At 43.8% G+C, this 25,327-nt stretch overlaps 1 protein-coding gene across 1 annotated transcript in view; it reads left to right on the top strand.

The window, feature by feature from the left end:
• Positions 1–2,111: 2,111 nt before the first annotated feature.
• LOC116986556 (ataxin-7-like protein 1) overlaps positions 2,112–25,327 on the top strand; it is a 66,375-nt gene continuing 43,159 nt past the window's right edge. The window contains exons 1-4 of the mRNA XM_033042154.1: positions 2,112–2,176; positions 4,302–4,417; positions 19,287–19,355; positions 19,489–19,593. Of these exons, the coding sequence (XP_032898045.1) occupies positions 2,112–2,176; positions 4,302–4,417; positions 19,287–19,355; positions 19,489–19,593 (355 nt within the window). The remainder of the gene's footprint in view (positions 2,177–4,301; positions 4,418–19,286; positions 19,356–19,488; positions 19,594–25,327) is intronic.

Raw genomic sequence — 25,327 nt, forward strand, 5'->3', positions numbered from 1 at the left:
AGATGCAGTATAATGTGGATAAATGTGAGGTTATCCACTTTGGTGGCAAAAACAGGAAAGTAGATTATTATCTGAATGGTGGCCGATTAGGAAAGGGGGAGATGCAACGAGACCTGGGTGTCATGGTACACCAGTCATTAAAAGTAGGCATGCAGGTGCAGCAGGCAGTGAAGAAGGCGAATGGTATGTTAGCATTCATAGCAAAAGGATTTGAGTATAAGAGCAGGGAGGTTCTACTGCAGTTGTACAGGGTCTTAGTGAGACCACACCTGGAGTATTGCGTACAGTTTTGGTCTCCTAATCTGAGGAAGGACATTCTTGCCATAGAGGGAGTACAGAGAAGGTTCACCAGACTGATTCCTGGGATGTCAGGACTTTCATATGAAGAAAGACTGGATAGACTCGGTTTGTACTCGCTAGAATTTAGAAGATTGAGGGGGGATCTTATAGAAACGTACAAAATTCTTAAGGGGTTGGACAGGCTAAATGCAGGAAGATTGTTCCCGATGTTGGGGAAGTCCAGAACAAGGGGTCACAGTTTAAGGATAAAGGGGAAATCTTTTAGGACCGAGATGAGGAAAACTTTTTTCACACAGAGAGTGGTGAATCTGTGGAATTCTCTCCCGCAGAAGGTAGTTGAGGCCAGTTCATTGGCTATATTTAAGAGGGAGTTAGATGTGCCCCTTGTGGCTAAAGGGATCAGGGGGTATGGAGAGAAGGCAGGTACGGGATACTGAGTTGGATGATCAGTCATGATCATATTGAATGGTGGTGCAGGCTCGAAGGGCCGAATGGCCTACTCCTGCACCTATTTTCTATGTTTCCCAGTTTTTGTTCTGATCTATATGGGAAGGCTTTGTTGTAGTTGCCAGATTGACAGGACTTTTATTGATGCTGTGTATATTCTCTTCTGTGAATATGTTGACACGAACACTTTCTTCAAATTTGCATTTGCAAACACTGCAGCAACGACAGGGAGGGCTACCTTCCTTTTGGATGGGAGAGGGCAGAAGGATGAGGTTTTGAAGATGTGTTGTAAAACTGTTGAGAAATAGGGAGAAGGATGATATTGGGAATTAGAGAACCATCTAACTGCTAAATGTGGATGATAAGAACCTGTCCAAGACCACCACTAACCGGGCCAAGTCTGCTCTAGGACAATTGATCCAGCAAACCTGTGCTGTACCTGGCAGGAAAATCTCGGGCAGCCTGGCATCTATGCCAGATACAGTATATATGCAGGACAGAGGGATGGACGCCTGCCTGGTCAGTTTGGTCCAGGAAAAGGTCTTAGACAGGTTATTGCACACGTACAAGTCTCTCCGCCACTCCTGGTTAAATCATCCCTTATAACCCAAGCCACCACCTCCCCAGGTACTTCCCTCTGCAACCGCAGGAAATGCAACACCTGCCCCAAAACCTCCTCCCTCGACTCTATCCAAGGACCCTGACAATCCTTTCAGGTGAGGCAGAGGTTCACCTGCACCTCCTCCAACCTCATCTACTGATTCCACTGTTCCAGGAGTAGACTCCTGTATCTCTGCGGGACCAAGCACAGGCTCGGCGATCATTTCGCGGAACACCTCGGCTCAGTCCAGCTAGGCCTATGTGATCTCCCGGTTGCTAAACACTTTAACTCCCCCTCCCATTCCCACACTGACCTTCCTGTCCCGAGCCTCCTCCACTGTCAGAGTGAGGCTCAACGCAAATTGGAGGAACAGCACCTCATATTTCGCTTGGGCAGCTTACAACCCAATTTTTCTAACTTCAAGTAACCTTTGCTTTCCCTGTCTCCATCCCTCCCCCACCCTAGTTCAACTATTGTCCTAATTAATTTTACTAATTGTATGCCTCCTTGTCACCTTCCCCTCGGCCAACAATGAACCGTTCTACATTTCCTTTACATCGTCTGCTGTGATCTGTAGTTTTCACACCTTAGTCTTCTGTATCTCTCGTCTCCCTCCCCTCTGACTCAGTCCGAAGAAGGGTCTTGATCTGAAATGTCAACCATTCCTTATCTCCAGAGATACCGTCTGTCCATCTGAGTTACTCCAGCATTTTGTGTCTATCTTCGATGTATAACCAGCTTCTGCAGTTCCTTCCTATGCATGATGGACATGCTCTCCAAAATGAGCTTTGCGAAGGGAATCAGGAACAGGATCCAGCATCTGTGGAGGTAATGGGTAGGTGATGTTTTGGGTCAAGACCCTTCAGGCTGATTATGGCAGGGAAAGAAAGCTGGGAAAAGCTGGATGCAGGTCAGAGCCTGGCATGTGATTATGCAGTATTATGACCTCTGCAGTCTGTGTATTTTTTTTTTTTTGTCCCGTTGAGGGTTTAGTTTGTAGCGGGTTTTTAAATGTGTATGTGTGGGTGGTGGGTGGGGGAAACTTTTAAATCTCTTCCCTGCATGGAGACCCGACCTTTTACCTGTCGGGTCTCCGTTGCCGTTGGGGCCTAGCGCCGTGGAGAGGAATGGAGAGCAGGGAAGAGATAAGACTTTGCCTTTCATCACAGTGAGGAGGGGACTCACTGTGATGGATGTTTGTGTGAATTGTGTTGGTGTGTGTCTTGGTTCTTTTCTTGTATGGCTGCAGAAACCAAATTTCTGTGAGGTTCAAATGACAAATAAAAGGTATTGTATTGTATTGTAGTAGGAAGGAACTGCAGATGCTGGTTTAAACTGAAGATTGACACAAAAAGCTGCAGTAACTCAGCAGGGCAGGCTGCATCTCTGGAGAGAGGAATGGGTGACTTTTTGGGTCGAGACCTTTCTTCTTGCTGAGTCAGGGGAGAGGGAGTCATGGAGATATGAAAGGTAAAGGTGTGAAAACACAGATCAAAGGGGAATATGGTCAAGGAAAATGTGCATTGTTAGCTGAAGGGAAGGTGACAACGAGGGATACAATCTGTAAATTTTAATCAGGAAGACAGTGAAACTATTTGGAGAACTAAGATGGGGAGGGACAGAGAGAGAGGTAAAGTAATGGTTACTTGGAGAAATCTAACTGAGATCTTTGGTTTCCTCCCACACTACTAAGACGTACAGGTTTGTAGATTAATTGGCTTGGTATAAATGTAAAATTGTCCCCAGTGTGTGTTGGGTGGTGTTAATGTGTGGGGATCGCTGGTCAGTGCTGACTCGGTGGGCCGAAGGGCCTGTTTCCACGCTGTATCTCTAAACTAAACTGTAATCTAATGGCCACAATTCAGGCCTCGCCCATTCTCCCTGTTGGATGTTGACAGCTCGCATCAACAGAGATTTATCACAGCAATCCTGACCCCGTCTCATCCTTCAAGAGTCAAGAGTGTTTTATTGTCATATGTTCCAGAGAGAACAAAAAAATTCTTGCTCGCTGCAGCACATCAGAATATGTAAACATAGAATGAATGAATGAATAAGTTTATTGGCCAAGTATTTACATACAAGGAATTTGCCTTGGTGTAACAACATGACATACAGTGACAGTTAAAAATGATACATCAAACATTAATCATTAATACATAACGGGAGAACAACTCACAAGAAAATCACAAAGTAGTCCTGATTATGCAGCTCAAGTTATGGCTTCAGACAGACCACAGCATTGCCAGCCAATGTACATAATTAAAATGTTAGACTGAAAAAGTAAGGGATGGGTGACATTTCGGGTCGAGACCCTTCTTCAGATGTTATGTGGGAAACACAAATTCATGTGTCAGGGGTTGTGGGGAGAAGGCAGAAGAATGGGGTTACGAGGGAGATAGATCATCCATGATTGAATGGCGGAGTAGACTTGATGGGCTGAATGGCCTAATTCTGGTCATCTTCTTCTTCTTATCGAGTCCACACACAAGATTAGAAGTTGTTCAGCCAGAGCTGAACACACTTCTCGGCATCTACACAATGGTGTCTGTCTTGCGCTTCTTGTGCTTCTTGTGCGTGGTGGTGGAAAGATTGGTTGAAACAGGGCCGCGACATGAACGCTCTTTCCTTGGCCCCATTCTGGTCATGACCTTATGACATGCAGAAGCAGAATGTCTCACAAAGATCAAAGCTCTAAACTAAACTCCATCCTCATACTGCTGGGTTGTCATTGCCCAAGCATCTTCATGGACTGAGCGTCACTGTTGTATTTGGAGCTGCTACATGGACATGGTGGTTCCCAAAGCCCCCTGGCGGTGGCAAGCGGATTTTGCAGGCCGGGATTAGCCCCGCCCCCTCCCCACGCGCCGACGTCGCGCACGAGGCGACGTGGCGGGAGCGCGGGCGGTGACGTCGCGGCGTGGCGGGAGCGCGCGCGGTGATGGCGGCTCGGGAGCGCGCAGTGTGCGGTGATGGCGGCCTCGGAGCGCAGGCTGCCGAGTCCCGAGGCGTTCGTGGGCCAGTCGTGGAGCAGCTGGATCGAGCGGGCCGAGGCGCTGCGGCTGGCGGATGGTGAGTGGGCTCGGTAGCAGGGGGGAGCTCCTTGCCGGGCCGCGGGGCCCTTCACGGCGCCATGGCCAGCGCCTGCAAAGGGTTTAAACGGACAGCCCGCGACCGGCCTCGTCCCGCACTCACACAGCGGCCGCCGGGTCCTAGCGCCCTCCCTCCCGCTGTGTGTTGCTCGCCGAGCTGCCGCCGGGTCCTAGCGCCCTCCCTCCCGCCCCAACAGTGTGGTGATCTCACCACTTCAGTGACTAACGTACACCGCTTGTGCTCCAGTGGTTAACACTCTCCTGCATCTCAGTCTGAAAGTTAAAGAAATAAGTGTCACTCCATGAAATCCAAGCTCAAACTTGGAGGGAATGTTGTTCAAGAAGGAACTGCAGATGCTGGAAGATCGAAGGTACACAAAAATGCTGGAGAAATTCAGCGGGTGCAGCAGCATCTATGGAGCAAAGGAAATAGGCGACGTTTCGAGCCGAAACCCTTCTTCAGACTGATGAGGGAATGTTGTATGGTTGAAGATGTTATTAAACCAGGATTTCCAGGTGAAGATAAAAAAAGTCCAGGTTTGTTGATTTGACAAACATGAGAACAATTTATCTTTCACTGTAGTTGAGTTAATAGGCAAAACTACCAATTATGTTTCTGTCTGAAGAAGAGTCTGCCCCATTACCCTCCACAGATGCTGTCTGGCCTGCTGAATGATTACGATTCTAGCATCTGCAGTCTCTTGTGTCTTTAAATCAGCGTTTCACAACCTTTTTACCTTTGCGTCACTCTTGAAATAATTTTTATGTCTCAGGGAACCCCTACATAAAAAATATTATATATCTTTATTAATCTCTTTCTTTGTCTTTCATCAACTTCAAGTTCATAAGGCAAACATTATATATTTTCCTGATAACTGGTTTAAGCAAAAAATAACTTACGTTTTTCTCAAGTTTATTGACAATGGAAAAAAACAATAACAAATCAAACTGCTTGTACAAAACTGAAGCAAATAAAGGCAAACAAGAACTAACCTTGGAGGAGAGAGAGAGAAAACACATAAACTTTTCATGAACTAACAAAAACATCCATAAACTTTTCATAAACTAACAAAAATAAACACACTTAATTTTTTAAAATTCATATAACACCCCTAAATTATGGGTATAAAATGACTAAATAACATGGGTATACCTGCACGTCAGGAAGCACAGACAGGACTGATGGAGACCGTACATGCGTCTGTACTCAAGTGAGTCATTTGATACTCAAATCCGTCACGTACAGCTCCTGTCCACTGACCACTAAAGGCCGTTTCACACTGGCGCTATATAGACGTTGCTAAATATATGCCGTATAGACGTACCCAAGAATTTTCCAAGAATATGCCATACATCTAGAATGTGAATTTTAACACAAAAATGACTCAAAAATGCATTTACATTTGATTAGCCTATTTATCATTATTTTTCTTGGAACCCCAGCGACCTCTCGTGGAACACTAGCGTTCCGGGGAACCCCGGTTGAGAAACGCTGATCTAAACTATGTTTCAGTCAGCTAATATGTGTCTATCCATATTGCAAGAATGTAATCCGAAAATGTTTGAATTAGTGAAATGCTTGGATCAGTGGAGGTCCAAAGAGACTTGGGCGTTTGCACACAAAAGTCACGGAGAGGTGCAGAAAGACACAACAAAGCTGAATGGAAGTCTGGCTAGTACATGTGGAGGACTGGAGTACAAAAACATAGATGTTGTTTGATCTGGAGCTTTGGTTAGCCACTGGAGTGCTATGTACAGTTAGGCAGCACATAGAACAGGGTACAGTATACACGGGGTCTGAAAAAATGAAGAAGGGTTGCCACCTGAAACGTCACCCATCCTTTCCCTCCTGACCCGCTGAATTACTCCAACACTTTGTGTCTATCTTCAGTACAACACAGGACCAGGCTCTTCAGCCCACAATTTCTGTGCCGAACATGATGCTAAAGGGCCATTCTTTGGAAAGTGAACCAAAATGTCACACATGTTACCAAATGGCATCACATAAAGTAATACATTACAAAATTCTTATGAGATTATTCTTGTTCATTGCTATTTTCCTACCTACAGGAATATAATGAATGTCTGCTAAACATGCTAGCTTTTTAAAATTCACAGAGTTTGTTTTGAACTTATCTCTGCACGTGATCCATATCCCTCCATTCCCTGCATATCCATGTGTCTATCTGAAGCCTCTTAAATGTCGCTATATAGCCTGCCTCCACCACCACCATGGCAGAGCATTCCAGACATCCATTAGTCTCGTTTTTTTTTTAAACTTGCTCTGAACATCTCCTTTAAATTTTGTAGGAAGGAACAGCAGATGCTGGTTTACACCGAAGATAGACACAAAATGCTGGAGTAACTCAGCGGGACAGGCAACATCTCTGGATAGAAGGAATAGGTGACATTTCGGGTCGACACCCTTCTTCAGACAGAGACAAGGACTGTAAGGTGTGAAAACGAGATATCAAAGGGGATGTTGATCAAGGGAAATGTAGAATAGATCATTGTTAGCTAGGAGAAGGTGACAACAGAACATACATAAAATTTAATCAAGGGGACAGTCAGACTGGTAAGAGTACTAGGCAAGGGGAGGGATGGAGAGAGAGAGGGGGAAAGAAAGGGTTACTTGAAGTTGGAAAAGTCAATATTCATACCACTGCGGTGTAAGTTGCCGAAGTGAAATATGAGGTGCTGTTTCTTTGAGGTGCGGTTATGAGGTGATATTTCCCTGACTCTCAGTCTGAAGAAAGGTCTTGACCCAAAAAGTCACCCATTCGAATTGAATCGAATTGAATTGAATCCTTTATTTGTCATTCAGACCTTTCGGTCTGAACGAAATGCTGTTGCCTGCAGCCATACATGTAATAATAACAAAACACAATAAACACAAATTAACATCCACCACAGTGAGTTCACCAAACACCTCCTCACTGTGATGGAGGCAAAAGTCTTAGAGTTACTGTCTCTTCCCTCCTCTTCTCCCTCTGCGCCGAGGCGATACCCCACCGGGCGATGGCGGCCCGGGGGGTGGTCGAAGCTGCCCGCAGCTGTTGCAACGGGTGCTCCGGAAAACAGGCACCAGCCTGTGCCCTGCGAGCTCCCGACATTGTCCTCCACCGGCCCGCGGCCGAGCCCAGGATCCAGGTCGCCGCCGCCTCAGCCGCCGTAGCACCGTCTCCGCTCCGCACCGGGCCGCCCACAAGGCAGCGTCTCAGCCCCGCACCGGGCTGCCCCCACGGAAGCACCTTCCAGCCGGTAGCCGTGCCGGCCGCACAGCAGCGTCTCAGCCCCGCACCGGGCTGCTCACACGGGAGCGCCTTCCAGCCGGTAGCCGTGCTGGCCGCACAGGAGTGTCTCAGCTCCGCACCGTCCGCCCTCACCGGAGCACCGTGTCGTGCCGCTACCCGGACGTCGCCACAGCTCGAAGACGGCCAGCCTCGCGTTGGTGAGTCCTGGCTGGCTCTACCTCCGGACCCTCGAGGTCGGTCGCAGGTTGGAGGCCGCCAGCTCCGCCATTAGGCCTCAGCGCAGACGGGGGAAGAGAAGGGGGATACGACAGAAAAGTCGCATTCCCCCGAAGGGAGAGACAGAAAGCTCTGTTTCACCCTCCCCCCACACACATAACACCACCTAATAACCAAAAAAATTACTAAACTAGACAAAAAAAAACGACATAAAAAGTAAAAACAGACAGACTGCAGGCGAGCCGCAGCTGTATCACAGCGCCGCCACTTCCGAAGAAACCAAAATGTATAAAAATGGCCACTTCCTTCTATCTAGAGGCGCTGCCTGTTCCGCTGAGCTACTCTAGCATTTTGTGTCTAAAGAGGAGGTATTGATGGTTAAAGCGCGTAAAGGGTGATAAATCCCCAGGGCCTGATCAAGTACATCCTTGGATCTTGGGGGAAGTTGGAGAGGAATTTGCAGAGGCCCTTGCAGAAATAATTGCGTCATCTTTAGTCAGTGATAGTTGCCACAAGTTCCAGATGACTGGGGGGTTGCGGCTAATGTTGTACTGTTATTTAAGAAGGGCAAGCCAGGGAACTACAGGCCGATGATCCTGATGTCAATGGTGGATAGGTTGTTGGAGGGGATTCTTAGGGACAGGATCTATCAGCATTTGGATCGGCATGGACTGATTAGGGATAATCAGCATGGGTTTGTGAATAATTATATCTCACAAATCTGATGAAAGTTTTTTTGACAAAGTCACCAAGGGGGATTGATGAGGGCAAGGCAGTGGATGCTGTCCACATGGACTGAACAAGGTCTTTGAGATGGTAGACTAATCTGGAAGGTTAGATCACATAGAATCCACTATGAGAAAGCCAATTAGATTCAAAATTGGCTTGGAGGAAGGAGTCAAAGGGTAGTTGTGGAAGGTTGTTTCTCTGATGGGTGGATGGGGACTAGTGCTGTGCCACAGGCAGTCAGTGCGAGGTCTGCTGCAGTTCGTTATTTATATTCTTGATTTGGATGATGATATAATTAACATTGTTAGTACATTTGCAGATGACAGCAGAATTGGTTGTATTAACAGTGGGGAAGAAGATCTACAGTGCCCTCCATAATGTTTGGGCCAAAGACCCATCATTTATTTATTTGCCTCTGTACACCACAAGTTGAGATTTGTAATAGGAAAAAAACACATGTGGTTAAAGTGCACATTGTCAGTTTTTATTATTGCGGTGCCCTGAAATGGGGGGACTGTATAAACACTGCTGTAATTTCTACATGGCGAAACCAAAATGTATAAAAATGGCCTTTATTAAAATCTGACAATGTGCGTTTAACCGCATGTTGATTTTTTTTTCTATTACAAATTTCAACTTGTGGAGTACAGAGGCAAATAAATAAATGATGGGTCTTTGTCCCAAACCAGACCATGATGGAGAAGGTGAGGACAGATGGCTGTATAGAATTGGACCATCATTGCCTGTGGCAGATTGTACATTGCCTGTGGCAGATGTTGCACTTAGATATGTTAAACCTGGGCAAGACTTACACAGTAAATGACAGAGCCTTGGGAGTGTTACAGAACAAAGGTATCTGAGAGTACAAGTGCATGGTTCCAAAAAAGTGGTGAGCCAAGTGCACAGACTGGTGAAGAGGTTTGTCTCACCTAAATTAGCTTTGATATTTATTTCCTCAAAAAATGAAAGTTCCATTGCTCTTCTAACTACCCCGAATGGTAACATACCGTCATCCGTCTCTTTATCACTTTTTCCTTAAGATGCTCCTCAAACACCACCTCGTTGACTAAACATTGACCTAATATCTTTTTTTTTTTTTTTTTAATAATATTTTTTATTAGAAGTAGACATATTATAAAGTATAGTTGCATATTATAGTAAAAAAACTTTTCATATACATCAGTCATACATTATTAAAATTTTCAATTGTCGATTACTTCTACTTCTAGTGCGTTTTTTTATATAGAAAAAGAGAGAAAGAGAGAGAAAAGTTACAAATATCAAAAAAAAACAAAAAAGGCGGAATGGATTGCTTATAATACGTCATTGGAGATAGGTTCGTAGATTATAAAATATGACTTTTCATCTAATCCTGAGTTCAAGTTTCAGTTGGGTTTTCGTGCCGTGCCAATCTATCCCGTCAGATAATTAATGAATGGAGCCCATATTTTATCAAAAAGTTCTTGTTTGTCCATTAAGACAAGTCTAATTCTTTCTAGATATAGGGTCTCCGACATTTCCACAATCCTCATTTTAATTTTAGGGCCATTCCAAAATTTTAATATTAATTTTTTCCCGGTTATTATACTGTAGTCGAGGAAATTTCTTTGACTTGTTGTGAGTGTTAAACTTTGCTCTGATATTCCAAGTATTATTAATTTTGAGTTTGGATCCAGTTTTGTATTAATAACTTCTGAGATTATTTTAAAAATATCAGTCCAGAAATGTTTAATTTTTATACAATTTGCAAACGTATGTGTTAAATTAGCATCTAGATGTAGACATTTATCACAAATAGGAGAGATTTGTGGGAAGATTCTATTTAGTTTTATTTTAGTGTAATCTATGTAAGACTTTAAATTGTATTAAAGCATGTCTGGCATTTAACGAACATTGATGTATATGTTGTAAACTTTCGTCCCACATTGACCTAATATCTAATGCTTGTCATAGGTGGTTTTGTTTCCAAGTTTGTTTGATCATGATTAAGACACTTCACTTTTTAAGTGCATGATATAAATTCCAGCCTTTTAATCTGCCTGTTCCTGGTAATCTAGGTTTAATGATCCTGTGCAGTGTTGGGGTACTGTGATGTTGAGCACAGGTCTGCCCTTGTACCTCACTGGAGTACAGTAATGGTAGAACAAGTCTATCACCAACTTACATTGGATGTAATATTGTTGAGGACTTGTCCGTCCCACTGTGCTTCACAGGGATGTGGATACTGTGGAAACGGATCTAAACTAGACAAACTAAAAATGTTATGGAGCAATACTGTATCAGCCTGTCATTCTTAACATAGGATACAATAAAGGTATGTACTTCTTCGTGTAGGAAGGAACAGCAGATGCTGGTTTACACCAAAGATAGACACTGAATGCTGGAGTAACTCAGCGGGACAGGCACCTTCTCTGGTGAGAAGGAATCAATGACGTTTTGGGGCAAGATCTTTCTAACGTTACACATTCCTTCTCTCCAGTGATGGTCCAAGTGAATTTGAGTGCATTCGTGTGAAATTCACTTGGACCATCTCTGACATCTTCCTACTGTTTCTTGATTTCACCGTCTCCTTCTTCTCATTGAGTCCACACACACGATTAGAAGTTGTTCAGCCAGAGCTGAACACACTTCCCAGCATCTGCATACATTGGTGTCTGTTTGGTCGCTTCTTGGGTGTGGTGGTGGAAAGATTGGTGGAAACAGGGCCGCAAGGTGAACGCTCTTCCTTGAGCCCTCACCGTCTCCAATCACAGGAGATAGACTATCGACTGACATCTATTATAAACCAACTCCCACAGCTATCTAGACTACGCTTCTTCCCACCCTGCCTCCTGCAAAGACTATCCCTACTCTGAATTCCACCGTCTACGCCGCATCTGCGCCCAAGATGAGGTGTTCCATACCAGGACATCTGAGATTTCCTCATTCTTTGGGGAAACGACGCTTCCCATCTTCCATCATAGAAGGTCTCCTCGAAATCCCGCAGCTTCGCTCTTGTTCCTCCTCCAACTCAATCGCAACAAGGACAGAGTTCCCCTAGTCCTCACCTTTCAACGCATCAGCCGTCTTATACAGAATATAATCCTCCAACATTTTCGCCACCTCCAACCGGATCCCACCACTAGCCACATCTTCCCATCTCCACGTCCTGGTTCTCACGTCCCTTCCCACCCAAACCACTCCCTCCCCAGGTACTTTCCCCTGCGTCCACAGGAGATGCAACACCTGTCCCTATACCTCCGTCCTTGACTTCATCCAAGCATCACAACAGTCTTTTCAGGTGAGGCAGAGGTTCACTTGCACCTCCTCCAACCTCATTGACTGTATCTGTTGTTACAAATATGGACTCCTATATATCGGCGTGAACCAAGGGCAGGCTTACGATTGTTTCGCTGAACACCTCCGCTCAGACCGCCTACACCTACCTGATTTTCTGATTGGTGAATATTTGAACTCCCACTCCCATTCTGTCCTGGGCCTCCTCCACTGTCAGAGTGAGGTCCAGCGCAAATTGGAGAAACAGGACCTCATATTTCGCTTGGGAAGCTTACATCCCAGTGGTATGAGTATTGACCTCCAACTTCAAGTAACCCGTGCTTTTCCTCTCTCTCTCTCTCTCTCTCTCTCTCTCTCTCTCTCTCTCTCTCTCTCTCTCGCCCTCTCTCTCCCTCTCCCTCCCTCGTTCTCCGACGTATCTGACTGTCCCTCTGATTAAATTTCTCCTCTGTATGTCTCATTGTCACCTTCGAGATAACAATGTCTCATTTTCACACATTAACCTTTCCTTATTTCTGTGTCTTTCTTTCCCCGACTCTTGGTGTGAAGAAGGGTCTCGACCCGAAACATCACCCATTCATTATGTACTTTTCCACACATAGCATACATTACTCACAGCGCAGATATAACATTATATATGATGGTGGAAAGTAGCTTTTCACACTGGAGACCTCTGAGTAGTGATATGCCTCGGGGTTTAATGCGGGGTCCATTGCTGTTTGTCATCTGTATTAATGATTTGGATGAGAGCATACATGGCATGATTAGCAAGTTTGTGGATGACACTAAAGTGGGTGATATAGATAGTGAAGATGGTTGTCAAAAATTGCAGCACGATCTTGATTGGTTGGGCAGGTGGGCTGAGGAATGATGGATGGAATTTAATACAGAGAAATGTGAGTGTTGCATTTTGAGAAGACTAACGTGGGTAGGACCTACACTAAGAATGGTAGGGCTCTGGGGAGTGTTGCAGAGGGGTCTAGGAGTGCAGGTATGGCGTTTGTTAAAAGTGGCACCACAGATAGATAGGCTGGTCAAAAAGGCTTTTGGCCCACTGGTCTTCATTACAGGATTGAAGGTTAATTGGCTTGGTATGAATGTAAATTGTCCCTAGTTTGTGTAGGACAGTGTTAGTGTGCGGGGACTGCTGGTCGGCGTGGATTTGGTGGGCCAAAGGGCCTGTTTCCGCACTGTATCTCTAAACTGACCTCCCAACCTCTATACTGAATACTCTTAACTGAACTTAACTTAACTGAAGGCCAATGTGCCACAAGCGTTTTGACCACCCGATCTACCTGCGTCTCCACCTTCAATGTACCATGCATTTGTACTCTAAGATCCCTCTGCTCTACAACACTACCCAGAGCCCGACCATTCACATCTGCAATCTTGCTAATCATGCCGTGTATATTCCCATCCAAAGCATTGATATAGATGACAATATACTACCCATTCAGCTATTTCTCCTTGGATCCCATGCAATCCAACCTTCCAGAGCAGAATACCTGTGAAAAGCTTTGTTTTACTTGCTATCCAAACAGATCAGATATACTATACATAAATGCAATCATAAATATCGACCAACGGTGGCATAGTGGAGCAGCAATACAGCTGCTGCCATGTGTTCGATCCTGACTGCGGGTGCCATGTGAACAGAACTTTTACGTTCTCCCTGTGACCGTATGGGTTTTCTCCAGGTGCTCTGGTTTCCTCACACATTCCAAAGATGTGCAGGTTTGTAGATTTATTGGCTTCTGTAAATTGACCCTGGTGTGTAGGATAGAACTAGTGCACCATTGATGGCTGGTCAGCGTGGACTTGGTGGGCAGAAGAGCCTATTTTCACGCTATATCTTTAAATTAAACTAAACTAAACAACGCAAGGCATCTTTGTCGGCATAGACAAGTTAGGCTGAAGGGCTTGTTTCCATGTTGTATGTCTCCATGACTCTAAATCAAACAAGTACAATAGATAGAGCAATGGGGAGAATACATAGTGCAGAAAGTCCAATGTCCACAATGGGGTAGAGGTGAATGAGACTTATGGAAAGACCGTTCAGAAGCTTGATAAAAGAGAGGACAACGTTGCTCCCAAGTTTGGTGGTGCTTTCAAGCTTCTGTTCCTTCTGCTAGATGGGAGCATGCAGAAGAAGGAATGACCAGGGTTGGACAAGTCTGTGATATGTTGGCTGCTTTACTGAGGCAACGTGAAGTGTAGATTGAGTCAGTGAACATAGAACATTACACCACAGGAGCAGACCCTTCTGCTCTCAATGTCTGAGCTGAACTTGATGCCAAGCCCAACTCTTACCTGCCTGCACCTAATCCGTATTGGAAGAGACCATTTCCTGCCTATCCATAAGAAATTGTGTGTCTATCCTATGGTTGGAAGCCTGGTCTGTGGCTGTACATCTACAACTCTTTACAATTTCCTACGGTCTTGGGCAGAGTTGTCAAAAACTGTCAACCTGCTGTGTTGTAGATTAATACACTAGAAATAGTGATTTCATTTTTAGGAGCTGGAGAGGCTGCAGTAAAAAGGGAGGATTGTAGTATTTCAGTGACACAGATTCTTGAATACAGTTCTTGAATACCGTATGAGATTGTTGCATCGACTAAAAGGGTTCACCTTTGACAAAAGGTTGCATAAAATAGGTTTATATCCCCCTCTGTTTAGGTTAAAGACTTACATATGAATGTATTTAGAATGTTACAATTTAGTTTAGTTTAGAGACACAGCGCGGAAACAGACCTTTGGGCCCACCGGGTCCCCACTGACCAGCGATCCCTTTACATTAGGCATATCCTACACACACTCATATTTACACTCGTTCCAAGCCAATTAACCTGCAAACCTGTACGTCTTTGGAGTGTGGGAGGAAACTGAAGATCTCGGAGAAAACCCACGCGGTCACGGGGAGAACGTACAAACTCCGTACAGACAGCACCCGTAGTCGGGATCGTACCCGGGTGTCCGGTGCTGCAAGCACTGTAAGGCAGCAACTCTACCGCTGCACCCTGTGTCGCCCATGGGTTAGATGGATGAATGCAGAGATGTGACTTTCCCAATAGGCAGTTTGGACATTATATTAAAATAAAGCACTTTAAAGCACTTTTTCCAGAAATATGAGCAGGAATCTTGAACTTTTTTCCCTCAAACATATGTGGATGCTCCAGTCATTTGGAGTTTCCAAGATTGCACTCGTTAGTTTGTTTTTAAGTCAGGGTATTGAGAAATGAAGAACTGGTAAATGCACGTAATGCTGAGACATATGAAAAACTTGTTCATAATAAACAAACTCTGCATGCGTGTCCAGCTTAGTCCTATCCAGTCATTGTACGTTGATGTTTTAGGAGATGGGTTTGGAGAAGACTGGGAGAGAGCAAAATTTGTCTGTGGAGCTGAACACTGGTGATGATTTACACCCTGGATGACAAAGCGTGGAGGAGGGGAAAGAATTTCTGCAGCTGTATTCCAAGGAAAAGAACAAATTATCCTTTAGATAGTGACTCATCTCAGATGAGCACTTAATGAACTGTCAGATTATTTGCGTAACCTTCCTATTAAAAATAAGACAGGAAAGTGCAACGAATAAAGATAGCCACTTCAGTGAAGTATTTGGAATTCAGTTCAATGTAATGCTGATCGTCAACTATTTTGGAGGGTTTTGAACAAATACTATTTCCTTTTAAATTATTGCAATTTGAGAAGTATATTTTCTTTGTAAGCATACCCTCAAGGACCGATTTTTGTTTTTATGCAGAATTTGGGAATTTTAATCTTATTACAGGAATAATGGGTATATGGGCGGCACGGTGGCACAGCGGTAGAATTGCTGCTTTACAGCGCCAGAGACCCGGGTTCGATCCTGACTACAGGTGCTGTCTGCAGGAAGTTTGTACATTTTCCCCGTGACCACGTGGGTTTTCTCCGGGTGCTCTGGTTTCGTTCCACATTATAAAGATGTACATGTGGGTAGGTCAATTGTCTGGTGAAGATTGTAAATTGGCCCTAGTGTGAAGGATAGGCTAGTATACAAGGTGATTGCTGGTCAGCATGGACGGTGGGCTGAAGGGCCTGTTTCCACGCTGTATCACTACACTAAATTACTGGACTAGGGATATGGACTAAAAGCCAGAGACCTGAATTCAAACTGCACGACTAGCTGCGGAATTTAATTTTAGTTGGTAATTTGGAAAAAATTTTAAATGGTCTTGCTGATAATGACTACAAAACTACTGGAACAAAAAAAGAAGTGTTGGAGGAACACAGCAAGTTAGGCTGCATCTGTGAACATGGTGGTCGATGTTTTATTTTGAGATACTGCATCTCCTGACTGGGTGTAGAGGAGAAATAGCCAGTAAAAAAGGGATGAGTGTGAGGTGTGTTCCTTTCCCTGTGTTCCTTTCTCTCTCATCCGATCCATACAAGTTCTGTCACCACTCCTTATTTCCAAAATTGGGAAATTGGAACGCTGCAGTTGCCCAGTTTCTTTATCCATTCCTATCTTGTTCCGTCTACACACCATCCCTCCCATATCTGGTTGCACTTCTCACTCTTCTCACTGCAGGTTCCAGAATCTGCACGTTTTTTCTTGTCTCCATTTATTACCTTCTAATCTCTGTCTCTTCTCCCCCTTTCCCATCAAATCCCCTTCCGCTTCTCACCTGGTTCTACCTATCACCAACTCCTAGCCCTTACCTCTTTATTCTCGATATCTCTCCTCTACATTCTCAGTCCTAATTAAGATGCTCACCCCAAAATGTCGAAAATCTCCTTGTGGTCAAATGCTGCCTGACCTGCCGAGTTGCTCCAACATTTTATTTATTTTTGCTCCAGATTCCAACAACTATGATTGCAAAACCATTAGTTTGTTGTGAAAATCCATCTAGATAACTTATATTCTTCAGGGGTGGAAATGTGCAATCCTTGCCTGATTTTGCCTACTTGTGCCTCTGGATCTATGACAATACGGTTGCATTTTAAATGTTCCATGAAGTGGCCAAGCAAACCATGCATTCAGAACTAATTACGGACGAGAGTTAAATGCTGAACTCAAAGTCATAGTCAAAGAGCACAGAAACAGGCCTTTTGGCCTCATTCGCCATGCCGACCATGTTGCACCATCCAAGCTATTTGCATTTAGTTTTAGAGATACAGTGCCGAAATAGGCCTTTTGGCCCACTGAGTCCACGCCGACCTGCGATCCCCACACATTAATACTATCCTACACATACTAGGGATAATTTACTCATACACCAAGCCAATTAACCTACATACCTGTATGTCTGTGGAGTGTGGGAGGAAACCAAAGATCTCAGAAAAAACACACGTGGTCAGGGGGAGAACGTACAAACTATACAGACAGCACCCGTAGTCAGGATTGAACCCGGGTCTATGGTGCTGGGAGGCAGCAAAGCGACTGCTGTGCCATTGTGAGGAGCTCTTCCTTCCCCTACCCTGGGCATTCACCCTATCTATTCTCTTTATGATTTTATACACCTTAAGAAAATTGTTCCATTGCCTCCTGCACTCCAAGGAATAAAGGCCTAACTTGCCCAATCTCTCTTTATGGCCCAAGTCCTGGCAACATGCTCATAAATCTCGCCATCTGGTGCCCAATGATAGTCTTGCCAATATTTATTGACAAATGAATAGGTATTTAAAAAATCGAGGAAACTCCTGAGGCAGCAATGAATAAATCAAAGAATTTGCCACCAATTCAAAGAATTTCATAAGATTCCATTGCCATTAAATGCAGTAATGTTGACACTTTCTGTTCAGTGCGTGTGGTTCAGTCGTAATATTAGCCTTTCTGATATGTCACTAGGTCATGGGTTCAAGACACAAATATGTTCCTCACTGTGGTGAAAAGTTCAATTCCAGCATTTCCCCACTAGTCCACTGCTTTTCTGTCAACTTAGATTACACAGGCCACATAATTAACTTGTTAGCAAAATCAAAACCCAGGGGATGTAGAAAGTGATGGAAGGATGGACATGAAATTGACTGAGAGATGGAAAAAGAAGAGTAATACCAAACATTTAGTTCTTAGACAGGAACATATGGACTGGAGCCTGCAACGGTGTTCCCCAGGACTTATTGGGACTGGTTTTCCTTTTGCGATTTATCAATGATCCAAACTGGTAATGATGAAACTTAGGCATATATTAAACGGACATGGAAATCATTAGACATCAGAAGACAGATTAAAATGGGCTTTGAATGGAGATTATATGCAGAGAAACGATGTTACTTGAGACGAAGATGAAGGAGATGCTGTATTATACTGTAGATATGATATTGTATATTCTATATATACTGTATGTACCATATTAGACTGAAACTATTATACATTTTTTAAAGTTGCAGGAACAGTGAGATTAGTGGGTCCATGACTAATTGAGAAGGCTATTATTGCAGTAACAAGACCTGTGTTTTATCGAGTATAAAACCAATGAATTTATAAATCACTGGTTAGACCTTGGGTATAGCACCCTGCTGTGTCCTGGAACACACTGTATTAAAGAGCAATGGATGTAGATCAAACAGTTATATTGAAAAGGGAGGAAATTAAGCATTTATTTAAATATGAAAAACTATTGCTGGGCTTTGGGGAAAGGGCAGGAGGTAAGAGCTGAAAGAGATCATTTACCTGAGAACTACATGGGCAGGTTAAGCAGTTTCACCCTCTCGGGTTCTCCAACTCTGGGAGCTTAAAGGGTCAGTCCCACTTAGGCTATTTTTTAGGCGACTTGGCTGTCACCACATGGTCGCTGGGGTGTCTATGGTCGTGAGTAGTCTCCTCAGTTGCCCAAAGAGTCGTAGCGTCTTTCTGGTCGCCGCTGGATTTTCAACATGTTGAAAACTTTTCAGAGACAGTCGGCAACAGTGGGTTTGATGCCAATGAACGTAGCTTGACTTCCCCTTACATAGGGTTGTCGCCAGGTTAATGTAGGTTGTTGTCAGTTGACATAGGTTGTCGCCGGTGATGACTACAGTTTTATTTTGTTGTTAAAGTAATGATTCTATTTCAAATTTTATGTCAAGGGGAGGGGGGGGGGTCCAGTCACCGGTTTTACGGCGACCTGCTACGCCCTTCACCACCTCCAGTTTAAATTCCATTTGGGATATTTTGGAGGACCAAGAAACCAAGAACCAAGAACCAAGACTATGAAAGTCGCCGGCAGTCGTCTAAACATAGCCTAAGTGGGACAGGCCCTTTATTCTTGAAATGGGGATGGAGAGAAAACAACCAAAATGAGTTGGTATTTTGGCCTAATTATTTCCTTTCATTTCTGTACAGTTGAAGCTTATTTTATTTATTTATTTGCTTGCTGTAAGCACTGTGACTGTTTCAATGTTTATTTTCAGGCACAGAATCGGAGGATTGTGGCAAGGATGTGCGGAAGAAGATTGAAACAATGCGACTCATCAGAGAAGGTAATATTGGTGGAGGAGATTTAAAAGTAGGGGTGGGGACTGATAGGTAGCAAAGTTACAGGAATGATCGTAAAAATATTTACCCACTCCCAGCTTTATTTATGTGTACTAGCTATTTTGACCTCTGTTTCAGACATGCCAATCTTTGGTCACTGTCCAGCCCATGATGAGTTCTTCCTTGTGGTGTGTAACCAGTGTGGACAAGTAGTTAAACCTCAGGCATTTCAGATGCACTGTGGTAAGTGATTTTGCAACTGAGCATTGTTAGATCTTTTTCAGAAGGTACAAGAAAGCATGACGATTCTTGAATCTTATTGCCCAGAGGCACACTTTATTAAAGTACCTCAGCTCGGTTTCACCTTCACTAAATTTAGGGCTGGGAATATTTAAATTGGCCAAATCTTGGACCTAGGGTGAATGATCACAGGAGCAATGAAGAGACTCTTCCAATGTTAATGTTTTTGTTTCCTTCCTATTAATGTTGTGCAGCAGCTCAGTTAAGAACTTTAACAAGGACTATTGCTGCCCCAAGTTCATTGATCCTAATTCTGTAAGTAATCCCAACATGCTGTCCCTGGATAACTGACGGTTTCTGTTTTTACAGATATCTGAAAGTCGATTTAGACTGGAAAATAAAAGTTGAGAAATGTACAAAGGTCACTCAGTTTCTCCACTATATTGTCATATAGTAATAGCTTGGAAGGCTAATAAGAAAGAACAATGATTAAGTATGGAGAAAGAGTGGGAACGAGTTCTGCTCTTCATAACAACAAATGTTTGTATGTGTGATGGACTTTTGAATTTAATAATATTATGGGAGCTTGTTCATATGTATGGGTATACATAAGTCACATGGTCTCCTAATTTGAGGAAGGACATTCTTGCCATTGAGGGAGTGCAGCGTAGGTTCACCAGGTTAATTCCCAGGATGGTGGGACTTGCATATGAGGAAAGAATGGGTTGACTTGGCTTGTATTCAAGAGAGAGCTTGCTAGGGCTCTTAAGGATAGCGTAGTCAGGGGATATGGGGAGAAGGCAGGAACAGGGTACTGATTTTGGATGATCAGCCATGATCACATTGAATGGCGGTGCTGGCTCGAAGGGCCGAATGGCATACTCCTGCATCTATTGTCTATTCACTGTAACTTAGAAAGATGATAGGGGATCTTCTAGAAACATATAAAATTCTTAAGGGATTGGACAGGCTAGATGCAGGAAAAATGTTCCCCATATTGGGGGAGTCCAGAACCAGGGGTCAGTTTAAGAATAGGGGACTGAGGTGAGGAAAAACGTTTCCACCCAGAGAGCTGTGAATCTGTGGAATTCTCTGCCACAGAAGGCAGTGGAGGCGAATTCACTGGATGTTTTCAAGAGAGAGTTAGATTTTGCACTTAGGGCTAATTGAATCAAGGGATATGGGGAAAAAGCAGGATTTTGAATGATCAGCCATGATCATATTGAATGACGGTGCTGGCTCGAAGGGACAAATAACCTACTCTTGCAGCTATTTTCTATGTTTGGAACCCGGTGATGCCCTGTATTGGGTCAGCTTTTAGCATGAGCGTGACAATACTTAGCTTTGGCATCTTTAGTTATTCAAAGTAGTTTTTAGTCATCTTTTCTGTATTCCAGTTAATCAAAACCAGTCCGACATTTTATTTGTCCCAAGAAATAATATATAGGCAGTATAAAGTTAAAGCAGTCTTCTGATTTGTGTTGAAACATCTTGGGTGCTGGATGTAGGTCTTGTCCCTTGTGTATATTAGGCTAATGACCCGATTTAGCCAACTTTAGGCATGCAGCTTACTGCAGTTGTGGACTACTCATCACCAATACAAGTTGCTTATCCCTGTGTAAAATCACTCTACCTCAATCAATTTTGCTGAAACGCTCATTCCCATTTTGTTAATGCCGCCCTCAACAATTTGTTCTTCTGGACAGTAAATTGGAGTATATGCATTTCATTCACAATTCTGTGCTACATTGTTTAGTCTTTAGAATTACAGCATGGAAATGGGCCCTTTGCCCCACCGGGTCCACGCCAATCATCAATCATCCCACTTTCTCATCCACTTCCTACACACTAGGGGCAATCTACAGCGGCCAATTAACCTACAAACCCACATGTCTTTGGGATGTAGAGAAATCTGGAGCACACGATCGCAGTGAGAACGTGCAAACTTCACACAAACAGCACCCGAGGTCAGGATCGAGCCCGGGTCTCTGGCACTATGCGGCTGTAGCTCTGTACCGCCCAATGGATCTAGGTTTGGCAACAACCCTTCCTGATGTTCAAGTCCTTCCCTACATCTATAACCTAGAACATCCATTCAACCTTTTGAATTCTCTGCATTCTCCAATTCTGCCTCTTGATTGATCCCAGATTTTAATCATTTCACCATAGCCCTTACCACTGCAGTTGTTTCCCCAATACTCTTGTTTTCCTGCCTCTCCTGCTTATTATGTTCCTTGAAATCTATATTTGGCCAGGCTTGTGATCAAATATGTTGCAGAGTTACATTTTGTTTGATACCATTTAAAGTCATACAGCGTGGAAACAGACCCTTTAACCCAACTTGCCCACGCTAACCAATGTTCTCCATCTACAGTAGTCCCACCCTCTTGTGTTTTGCACATATCCTTCCAAATCTATCCTATCCATGTACCATGTACCATGTACCATGATAGTGCCTGCCTCAACGACCTCCTCTGGCAGCTTGTTCCATATACCTACCACCTTTTGTGTAAAAAAGAAAGCTGCCCCTCAGGTTCCTATCAAATCTTTTCCCCTTTCACCTTAAACCTATCTGGTTCTTGATTCCCCTACAATGATTAAAAGACTGTTCATTTACCCATTTTTTTCCTCTCATGATCTTCTACGCCTCCATAAGATCATCCCTCAACCTCCTACGCTCCAAGGAGTAAAGTCTTAGCTAGCTCAACCTCTCACTATAGCTCAGGCCGTCGAGTCTTGGTAACATCCTCGTAAACCTTATCTGCACTCTTTCCAGATTAATAACATGTTTCCTATAATAGGGTGACCGAAACCTCTGTCCTCAACTTCGATACTCAATACTCTCACTGACAAAAGACAATCTGGGGAAGCCTTCTTTACCACCCTACTTAACTATAACGCAATTTTGAAAGAACTATATATCTGCACTCCTAGCTCCCTACACTCTGCAACATTGCCCAGAGCCCTGCCAGACACTGTGTAGATTGCCCTGGTTAGTCCTTCCAAAATGTGACACTTTGCACTTATCTGCATTAAGCTCCATCAACCATTCATCAAATGATCATGGTCACTGTAATTTTTGACAACCATCTTTGCTATCTGTCATACACTTTAGTGTAAACTGCAAACTTACTACTCATGCCTTGCAAATTATTGATGTAGATGATGAACAGCATTGGGCCCAGAAATGAGGTACACCAGATGTGTCAGTATTACTATTGAGTAAAGGGAACTACAGAGGCGAATACAGCGAGGAGCTGGCTAAAGTTGACTGGAAAGGGATCATGGCAGGAATGACAGTGGAGCAGCAATGGTAGGCGTTTCTGGCAATAATTTGGAAGACGTAGTATCTTTTCACCCAAATAGAGGAAGAAAGATTCTAGGGGGAGAATGAAGCGACTGTGGCTGACAAGAGAAGTCAAAGACAGCATAAAACTGAAAGAGAAGGCATATAATATTGCAAAGATTAGTGGGAAGCTAGAGGATTGGGAAGCTTTTAAAAAGCAACCGAAGGTAACTAAAAATGCAATAAGGGGAGAAAAGATGAAATATGAAGGTAAGCTAGTCAGTAATATAAAAGAGGATAGCAAAAGTTTCTTCAGATATATAAAGAGAATAAGAGAGGCATGAGTGAACATTGGACCACTGGAAAATGATGCCGGAGAAGTGATAATGGGGAGTAAAGAAATGGCAGATGAATAAGTTTTTTGCATCAGTCTTCACAGTGGATCTTGCCTGAAATTCAAGAAAGTCAGGGGTCAGGAGTTGTTATTACTAAGGAGAAGGTGCTTGGTTAGCTGAAAGGTCTAAAGGTGGATATCTTACCTGGACCAGATGGACTCCACCACATGGTTCTGAAAGAGGTGGCTTTGAAGATTGTGGAAGCATTAGTGGTGATCTTTCAATAATCACTAGAGTCAGGAGTGGTCCGAGAGGATTGGAAAATTGCAAATATTACTCTGCCCTTCAAGTAGGGAGCGAAGCAAAAGAAGAGAAACTATAGGCTGGTTAGCCTGACTTTAGTGGTTGGTAAGATTCCATTATAAAGGATGAGGTTCCATAGAATCAAATGACAAATTAGGCTGAAGTCAGCATGGTTTTGTGAAGGGGAGATCTTGCTTGACAAAATGGTTGGAATTCTTTGAGAAAGTAAATGATAAGGTAGAAAAAGTAGAGTCAGTGGATGTTGTTTACCAGGATTATTAGAAGGCTTTTGATGAGGTGCTGCACATGAGGTTGCTTAAGAAGATGAGAGCCCATGGATGCTGGAGATTCTAGCAGGGATGAAGACTGGCTGAATGACAGAATGCACTGAGTAGGAATAAAGGGGGCTTTTTCAGGTTGGCTGTCAGTGACGAGTGGTGTTCCATAGAGATCAGTGCAGGGGCCGCTACTCTTCACATTGTATATTAATGATTTGGATGAGGGAATTGAAGGCTTTGTTGCCAAGTTTGCAGATGATACAAAAATAGGTGGAGGGGCAGGTGTTGTAGAGAAAGCAGCACCTCTGCAGAAGGACGTGGATAGGTTGGGGGAGTGAGCAAAGAAGTAGCACAGGGTAGCAATGTGTGCAGTCATGCACTTTGATAGTAGGAATACATTTCTAAATGGTCAGAGAATGTTGAAAGAGGAGGTGCAAAGTGACTTTGGAGTGCTGGTACAGGATTCCCAAAAAGTCAATTTGCAAGTCGAATCAGTAGTAAGGAAGGCAAACACAATGTTTGCATTTATTTCAAGAGGACTAGCATATAAAATCAGGGATGTAATGGTGAGGCTGTATAAGGCACTGGTCAGACTACATTTGCAGTATTGTAAGAAGTTTTGGGCCCCATATCTGAGGAAAGATGTGCTGGCTCTGGACAGAGTCCAGAGGAGGTTTACGAGAATGATCCCAGGGGATGATTGAGTTAACGCATGAAAAGCGTTTGACGACTCTGGGCCTCTGCTCGCTGGAGTTTAGAAGGATGAGGGGGGGGCCTGGATAGAGAGGATGTTTCCATTATTGGTAGAGTCTACCACTAGGGGAGAGCCATAGCCTCATAATAAGAGGACGCACCTAGAGAGAGAAGTTGAGGAGGAATTTCTTTAGTCAGAGGGTGGTGAGTCTGTGGAATTCATTGCCACAGACGACTGAGAAGCCAACTCATTGGGTATTTTTAAGGCGGAGATTGACAGGTTCGTAAATAGTAAGGATGTTAATGGTTATGGGGAGAAGGTAGGAGAATGAGGTTGAGAGGGAAAGATAGATCAGCCATGATTGAATGACGGGGTAGACTAGATGGGCCGAATGACCTATTTCTGTTCCTATGGCTCATGAACTAATGAATACCACTAGTGGCAGGCCTGCAGTCTGAGAAACAATACCACCATCACACCCTCTGCTTCCTTCCATGTAGCTAATTTGTAGTCATGTAGCCAGTCTGAAGAAGGGTCTCGACCCGAAACGTCACCCATTCCTTCTCTCCAGAGATGCTGCCTGTCCTGCTGAGTTATTCCAGCATTTTGTGTCTCATTTGCCTATTTTCTAACCAATGGTTAGCTCTTTGGATCCCATGCAATCTAACCTTCCTGAGCAGCCTACCATGTGGAACCTTGTCAAATGTTTTGCTGAAATCCATATGTACATCTACAGTTTCAACTCATTTTCAAAAGCGTAAATAGATTCGTGAGACAATCTCCCACATGCAAAACCTTGCTGACTTTCCCAAATCGGCCTGAGTCTGTCTAAATGCATGTA

The sequence above is a fragment of the Amblyraja radiata genome, chromosome 24 (assembly GCF_010909765.2).
Source record: "Amblyraja radiata isolate CabotCenter1 chromosome 24, sAmbRad1.1.pri, whole genome shotgun sequence".
NCBI lineage: Eukaryota > Metazoa > Chordata > Chondrichthyes > Rajiformes > Rajidae > Amblyraja > Amblyraja radiata.